Below are 9,125 nucleotides of genomic sequence, written 5' to 3'. Positions count from 1 at the left end.
CTGAAAATGTTCAGTGTCAAGCTTGCCGAGCCAATGCTAGAGCAATTTATTGGCGTAGTGGTGAGTCAAGTAATGCAAATGAAATAGATATTCTTTTGTTTTTATTTTTATTTCATTATTGTTTTCGTTGTATATTTTATAGTTTTAGTACACTAACATAGTTTTTAAGTTACTATTGTTACTAACAAGTGGACTGTAATTGTCTTAAGTAAATAAATTATTATTATTAATAATATTTAAACACATAATTATATATAAATATATCAGGCAGACTGGTAAAAGGCACCACTAGTAATTGGTCATCTCCCCAGACATGGGCGATGTAAAAAATATTAACCATGGCTTACATCGCCAATGCAACACCAACATTGGAGCTAAGATGGTATGTCCCCTATACCTATGTATATACTGGCTCACTGACTCTTCAAACCGGACCACAACAATACAAATGATTGGAATTTGGCCTGAGAATCAACGCCAATGCACCACCAACGTTGGACCCAAGTTGTTATGTTACGTATATTTACACATACTCACTGATCTTTAAAACAAGAACACAATAATACTAGTAATTGTTACTTGACGGTCGAGATATTCGACTAGTGTTTAACCAATAAAATTAATAATAGTATTATTTTACTAAATTTTATTCAATGTAAGGCCACACTCGATTTCTACTATGATATATTATTTCCCCAAGGAGTATCAGCAATGTCATCAGATAAGCGGAAAGAAGTAAACCAATGGGTATGAGCGTATGCTCAAATTGCACGTTGTATTGGGCGATGGACTGCTTGCATGCAGCAAATCTATACTTATCTATGACCATTAACCTGACCAACAAACCTACTTCTTTTGCACGGAGAGTCCTGAAACAATTACGTTTAATTAAAATATAGTTTTTTTTAATTGAAAAATATTTTGTTTCATCGAATTATTCTAATTTTAAATAATATCAGATTTGTGAAAATATCCGATACGTTGGTCTATTAACTAGACATAGACTAAGGTCTTTTTAAATATTCCGAGTAACAGGTAACAGATCGATTTTTGATTCTGGAATTTGGAAGTGTAAGCATTCCCATGCCTTGGAAAGTACATGAAACTTTATTCCTAAGCCGGAACTCCGTTTCTTATAATTTTTGACTTTGATTTTGACCAAAATTGGCCAAGATAATATTATAACCGATTTAGCATTACCTCATATAAAAATATATACATAAGACGTGTTTACCCGATCTTAAACTCTTCCTTGTATGAAAAATTCTTGGACGTAAAGAAATAATACTTCACATTAGAGTAGAGGTCTATTTCGACGAGTTGACATATTTCCTCTGTGGGGAAATCTGTGAACATAAATTTTAACATATTATTGATATTGGGGTAATTTGAAAAGTCAATTCCTTACCTTCAAATTAAACTATCTCCATACTGAACTTCATCTAAAACGGTTCAGTAATTTAAGCGTGAAAAGGTAACGGATTGAGTTCCGTTTGCATTTATAATATTTAAATTAACGTACTAAATTCGTCTATGTCAATGTTATGAACATCATTGTCTCCGATTAGTTGCCATAATGACTACGTTAGAGCAGTAAAACCGAGGACTCTATAATAGTAATCACTATTATTTATTATATAGGTTGGCAGACGAACAAATAGGCCTGATGGTTAGTAGTCACCAACGCGAAAATGGCGCTGTAAGAAATAGTAACTGTTCTTTACTTCGCTAATGCGCCAACAACCTTGGAAACTAAGATGTTATGTCCTTTATGCCTGTGGTTACAATGTACATAATAACTAAACAATACTAAATTCAGTAGTGATAATTATACATTAATAGTTTTTGCCCGCGGTTCAACTCGCGTTTTAGAAGCTTAGTTGTCTGCAAAAAAAGTTGCCTTTGTCCTTGAGCTGAGATGGTTCAGTGGCTTGAACGCGTGCATCTTAACCGATGATTTCGGGTTCAAACCCAGGCAAGTACCACTATATATATGTGCTTAATTTGTGTTTATAATTCATCTCGTGCTCAGCGATGAATGAAAACATCGTTAGTAAACCTGCATGTGTCTAATTTCATCGAAATTCTGCCACATGTGCATTCCACCAACCCGCATTGGGACAGCGTGGTGGAATATGATCCAAACCATTTCCTTAACGAGAGAGGAGGCCTTAGCCCAGCAGTGGGAAATTTACAGGCTGTTACTTTACTTTTTTACGTTGTCTTTCCTTGGACTTCAAATTTGCTTCATTCAAAGGTCAACAAATTCGGTTCAATGGTTTGTTAATGGTTATATCTAAAATAAGGTTATTATATTTACACCGTTTCCAAATCGGATAAAGAGTGATGTAGTCGGACAGTAAAGCAGTCTTCGTATTAATGACAGCATTCATAGCACTCTTGACGTCTAATATTTTAAGTTGCAGCACTTTATTCCACACGATACTGAGGTTCTTGTCTAAGGCCATCTCGTATTTCTGTTGATAAATTCAAATATCAATGTTGTTAATATCAGTAATAATATTAATCATTCATTGTGAGAGTCAAATAAAATTATTTCTGAAGCTAATATATACGTTTATTTTTTAACAAACAAAGTTTCGAACTTTAGAAGTATAAATATTGTACGACATCACATACATTACTCTGATCCCAATGTAAGTAGCTAAAGCACTTGTGTTATGGAAAATCAGAAGTAACGACGGTACCACAAACACCCAGACCCAAGATAAGATAGAAAATTGATGACCTCGGAGTGGTGTACTCGTGAAAACCGGTGTACACACTACTCGACCACGGAGGTCCTCAAAGTATGTTAATCCCTTATACCCATGAGACGTATGAGTGGAAATTACACCGTTAATGCGCCATCAAACTTGGGAACTAGGGTTGCCTTACTCTAGTAAGAACTTACTCCAATGAATAATTTTGAATTGTTATTTAATAAATATATATATGCATATAAGAAATTTAAACAAACCTTTTTATCAGTGATAAGATTCATGTCCTTCAATAAAATTATTTGGTAATCTTCATCCACTATAGACTGTAGGTTCATTACTTCATCCTTATCGCTCACCAGGTGAGAAAGCAGGTTCGATGTATAAAAACTATGTACGACATACGCACATAAAATAAAAGTTAAATATGCGATACGGCGTGAACACGACATCGCTTGCAGCGGAAGAACTGTAAAAATAAACTTCTTTTTTTATGACATAGTTGGCAAACGAGCAGGAGGCTAACCTGATGGAAAGTGACTACCAACGCCTATGGACATCTGCAAAACCAGTGGGCTTGCAATGCATTGCCGGTCTTTAAGAAAGGAGTACGCTCTTTTCTTGAAGGTTTCCATGTCGTATCGGTTCGGAAAAACCGCCGGCGAAAGCTGGTTCCACAAAGTGGAATTACATTACATTTTAATAAACATTTAAATTTATGAAATTTCAGATTAAAGATTAGAAATACACAAAACGTGTGGCACATCTTAACAAATCAATGCATAAGTGAGTTTTTGCAAAGATAGTAAAATAATTTAATTGCTAGCGATAGTCATGCAATATTGTATATACGCTGTCAGGAGACCGAAAAGGATATTTGGTACGTAATGCCTACTTCAGTACTCCTTTCCGCAACTAAACTAGTATTGCATAAGAGTATCCCATAACGATATAGCGTTGTGATAAGAACACGTCTCTTTTTTCCTCGCTGGAAAAACGCATTACGTGTTTCCGCCACGTGAAGTGGGATTCGCCAGTGACCAGGAAGATACTAGTGCGGCCTAGCAAACCGAAATGCGCACTAAAAAGTCAGTGCTACTCTCTCCATCTTCTCAGCAGGCGCCAGTATACTCGTCCAGGGTACGCCATTGGAAAGAACATGTCTATCTTAACCGAATTGTTATTTAAACCCGGTAAGATACTGCTAAATTAACACGAGGTTCATAATGTAGCTCGTACTCAACAGGAAATATCTAAGAAAAATTCGCATGATTTGGATAAAATGCTACCATTTTGTGTAACCACCAACTATCATCCTATTTATAACAACTTAGCACCGCAAGCCAAACCAAAAGAACGAGCAAAATTTACAATTTAAAAGTTCTACATATTTTATATTAAAATATTTGTTGAATCTGTTTCGATTTAATCTTGTTCGTTTGATTCAAAAATTTGATTCTAATATTCGCTTGGATCTGGTCATTCGGTTGAACGATTCCGGGTCACATCTTGTCGTTTGTTACCCGGAAGCAAATAGATCGGCCTCGTCCCTGGAGGGCTTTTTTCGCCGCGATCGTGTGGACTCTATCAATAACTTATGTACATATATAATTTTGAAAAGGCGACCAATGGACCCTGAAAATATTTCTTATTCAAAAGTTTATTTCTGTTCATATCATTGTGATAACCGACAATATGTATAATTTTAAACTAAACCAAACGGTGTTAAACAGTAATTATGTACAACATTTTTCATAGATCATCAAAACGGCTAACGCATCGATGTAAATATGGCTTACACTGGCACTCAAAACATATACACAAGTTATACACACTACTTTAGTATAACGTTCAGCGAATATCACACGTAGCTATCATAAAGTTGGCTTATTCGTTCACGCACAACTTAACTGACGATTGCGGGTTCAAACCTAGGCAAGTACCTCGTGATCGGCGGTGAAGTAAAACGAGAGAAACCTATATATGAAAGGAAAGGGCGAGGAGAGGAAATTTACATGCTGTACATGTGTGTGTTTTTTAGTTATTTTAAGAGCGACATTTCAACGTAGATATATAAAAAAATGTAAGATTGTGACTTTTTTCATAACAGTGCTCTAGTTTTCATATGAGTCAGAAAAATAGTGACGACTTCCATTTCAAGTCATTTCAGAGGAAACAACTTAGGGTATTGTATTTTTTTAATATATCTTGGCTTAAATGATGTATGCGGACAACCTTTCCAGAGAAAGCATTTGTCTCATTTTGTACTAACATCTAAAACTTAACATTATATATAATCCATACTAACGGCTCGTCCCGGCTTCGCACAGGTGGACATAAGTTGTTTTAAATATTAGACATGTTTAATAATTGTCGTTCTATTTCAACATATTTATACAAAAACCTCAATAAATTATATACTTAAAACTTTATCATGAATCCCTCTGTCTATTAGTGAAATCTACATAAAAATCCGTTAAGTAGTTTTGGAGTTTATATCGAACATATGACAGACAGACGCGACCGGGGGACTTCGTTCTATGATATGTAGTGATGATTATAAAACATAATTAAATTCCAAATGTACTTGAAATTTGATTGATCAATTGATCAAGCTCCAAGGCAAAATATCCTGAGGAAACGGTTGTGACGGATAATCTACATAATTCAGAATGAACTTTGTAACGATTACCCTTCACAAAGAAAGTTTCCTTTGTGACCCTTAAGGATTTATCTTGACTATACTAGCAATAACAAATATAACGCAGAATAAAGCAAAGCTGACATCTTTAGTAATTATAAATTAATTGCGGATTATTTTTTCCATTTTTGTAGGGGGCGTTTAAGACCTCGTATGAAAACTATCACAATACTGGTACGTGGCTTATTAGACCCTGTAACGTTTAAGAGAGTAAAAATCGATGCGATGTTAGCGAAATTTGTTTCTTCAGTGCGGTCCATGGTCAAGGAGACCCCGTATTAAATAGGTATACCATAGCCTTATGTTTGCAATAGGCATCATAATTATAAACGGGAGGCACGACAGAAAAATCTATGTTTTCCTTACCCACATCTCGAGGATGATGCATACGAGACGTACCTATACAATAAAATTGGAGTGTATCTTTGTAATATTAAAATTGCCCGTTTTTACCCAATGCATAAGTGTGTATACATGGTACATATACCAAAATAACATTTCTTACATTTTTTGTCAGTCTGCCTGTTTGTTCCGGCTAATCTCTAGAACAGCTGTACTGATTTTGACAGGACTTTCACTGACAGATAACTAATATAATAAGGAGTAACTTAGACTACAATAATATTTGTTGTTAAAATCAATCGCGTACAAGGTCGTGGGTACAGCTAGTATTAACTAAATACACATATGTATGTTAAAATTTGGTAATAATATGATTTTCAAACTTTCGAGATTGTTTAATTAAGGAGGTATAATTACGTTATAACCCGAATTTAGAATATAGAAAATTAAAAGGAACGAAATAAGGCTCCACATTAGGAATAAGCAGTGGGGATTCTTAGAAGCTGTAGTAGTTAGTAGCTATGAAACTTACTATGTTGACAATATGCTGAAAAGGCCAGTAGGAGTTCCAGGGGGAAACTCAATTCGATACCAAACATCTGGTGATCCCACCAACTCAAAATGTAGAATATGATCGATGCCAGTAACATCGTGGTATAAATACAGCTCCACACAGGCTTTGTGAACGGCTGGCTATAAAAGCCATGTTGAATACCACCGTAGTGACGTCGGAGAATAAATCCGAATCTGAAACATGAAAAATCATTAGTTTTCGGAAACAAAAAAATGAAAACTTATATCAGAATAAGAGTATTAAATATATTCTAATTCGAGTGCTGTATATTTTTGCAATGCAATACAAAATTAAAATCAAAATCATTTGTTCAATATAAAACATTGATCTTAATAATTGTCAAACTTATTACCACCAGTTCTTGAAAGAAATATTCCTGAAGTGAGAAGAACTGGCTTATTATATAAAAGTAAAGTAACAGCCTCTAAATTGCCCACTGCTGGGATAAGGTCTCCTCTTCCATTAAGGAGAGGGTTTGGAACATATTCCACCACCCTGTTCCAATGCGAGAACTTCGATGAAATTAGACACATGCAGGTTTTCTCACGATGTTTTCCATCATCGCCGAGCACGAGATGAATTATAAATACAAATTAAGCACATACATATGGTGTTGCTTGCCTGGTTCTGAACCCTCAATCATCGGTTAAGATGCACTTGTTCTAACCACTGGGCCATTTCAGCTCGCTTATTTATATACATCTTTATAATTATATTACAATAAACATTACAGTAGCTCAAAAAAACATAGTTATGAGACAAATAATATCTGGGTTGCATTTGGTATATGTTGAATATTCGGTCAAAGAAATCGTCTACAGAGATAAACAACAAAATAGTCGAAAAGATTATGCTAGTCCTACGATTAGTTTATTTTGGAAAATAACCGTCAAGAACGTCCACCATAATACTAAGCTATTTCATGGGCTATATGGAGCATAGTGAAGCAACTTTGTCAATAAAAAATAAACGTACTGCCCAAAAAAAAAGAACCTTTCACATACGTCTCGGTATCAAAAACAAATGAAACTTATAGCATATGTACATAGTATATATAGTAACTCTATCTGTTTGTATACCTGTCACTCTTTCACGAAAAACCACTGAAGCGAATTTGATGATATTTGGTATGAATCAAACTTGAACTGCTAGAAAGGGCATAGGCTACATTTTTTCCCTAACACAGGACAACCAACAATCTAAAACACGAGCGAAGCCGGGTCCGACTGCTAGCATTAACTATACATAATTCTAAATTCAAACTTACCGCCACGTAAATATCGCCTGTATCGGATATGCGTTGTCCAACACGTGGGCTTGTAGTTCCATTGGCTTCACGTATATGTCCACGGTGTCGTTCTCTCGGGGGCCTATAGCTTCCCGTTGAGCTACGTGTGTCATGTTCAAATAATCTTCTTTCGGGTATGTTACACTGCAAACAATAATAGATGTTTAAAAATATTAACGGTATTTATGGGTGTATCTTGAAATAACGTTTACGTGTTATTTTCAACCGACTTCAAAAAGGAGGACTATATAGAGTACTAGTAGTATATAGGGACTATATTTTGTTTTTGTTTTTATGTTTGTTACCTCATAACTTTTCACTGGGTAGGCCGATTTTGATAAGCTTGGCTCCAGTATAACAATAACTATAACTACGATATATAATCGTAAATCGACTTTTAAGTAGTCTAATATTTTTCATTTCATTTTACTTAGGAGAACTCTAAAGAATATGTTGAATACGCAATTATTTTTATTACTTTTTAGTGCATATTCGTTTGTTTTAAAATAGTGTTTTGTTTAAAGTCGGTTTAATTTTTTGTTAAAATTTTTGTTTCTCTAACTATATTATCTATCTCTACAACATTGAGAAGTAGATTACGGTTGCTGTTCAGTCATGTGTTTAACACGTTTAATTTAAAAAAAAAACTCTTTACTGAGTTTCTTTACCGTTATTCTCAATAGAATATTTATAATTCTAAAGCGATTACATCATTACATGAGTTTAAATCTATAACATGATATTTATAAGTACTTCAATAGAAGCCTGTCTGGTGATATAGTATCCACTCACGCCGAATGGCAATGGGAGTGAGTGAGCCAGTGTATTAATAGGTGCAAGATATTTATCATGTTAGTTTAGGTTGGTGGTACACATGCGATCTAAAGGATAGTTCATTACTCAGTCTGGCTAGCTATATGAAATAGAAAAATGGTTACTTTAGAGTAATTTTCAATGAAAATTTGTAATGAAGTATTGGTTGATTTTTTAGAACGAGTGCTTACTTGAAATAAAACATTTCCTGCAGAATCTGTAACACCATACATCCCATGGCTGTTTGCCTCCACACATAGTCATGTTGGTAATGTGACTCAAACCTTATAACATATTCGCAAGGGAACAACGCTCTTACTTTAAAAGTTTCGTTGATTTGTTTCATTATAACTACGTATTATATAAAAGCACTGAAATAAAAAAACAGAATTTAAAAAAATCGTATAATAAATACGTAAGGTTTGAGAATTCTGGTTAATGTGAGTGTTGTTTGTGTAAGTATATGTGTATGTGATTTTGTGTGATATGTGTGGGTCTCTGCTTATGTGGGTGTTAAAGAACTTTTACATACGAATGTACGTAAATATCTTATTTCGCGTCACATATTCTCAAAGTTGTTATTCACAGCACACAGATTTTTATTTCCTTTTACAAGTTGTAGTTATAATTTTCTGTGACGTCACAACAACACTAAATCCTATCTATTTATTTTATACAATTTAACGG

At 34.5% G+C, this 9,125-nt stretch overlaps 1 protein-coding gene across 1 annotated transcript; it reads right to left on the bottom strand.

Moving 5' to 3' along the window:
* Nucleotides 1-472: 472 nt before the first annotated feature.
* Nucleotides 473-8,793, bottom strand: LOC124535912 (ionotropic receptor 75a-like). Its single transcript, XM_047112314.1, has 7 exons — nucleotides 8,630-8,793; nucleotides 7,605-7,769; nucleotides 6,296-6,510; nucleotides 2,981-3,189; nucleotides 2,321-2,477; nucleotides 1,235-1,346; nucleotides 473-869 (listed from the first exon to the last, which is right to left on the bottom strand). Exons 1-7 carry the CDS (start codon nucleotides 8,782-8,784, stop codon nucleotides 647-649), a joined length of 1,236 nt encoding a protein of 411 aa, XP_046968270.1. The 5' UTR covers nucleotides 8,785-8,793; the 3' UTR covers nucleotides 473-646.
* Nucleotides 8,794-9,125: the final 332 nt, after the last annotated feature.

This window comes from Vanessa cardui, chromosome 15 (genome assembly GCF_905220365.1).
Source record: "Vanessa cardui chromosome 15, ilVanCard2.1, whole genome shotgun sequence".
Classification (NCBI taxonomy): Eukaryota; Metazoa; Arthropoda; class Insecta; order Lepidoptera; family Nymphalidae; genus Vanessa; species Vanessa cardui.
The sequence above is the reverse complement of the archived record's forward strand: the minus strand, read 5'-3'. Positions and strand labels throughout refer to the sequence as shown.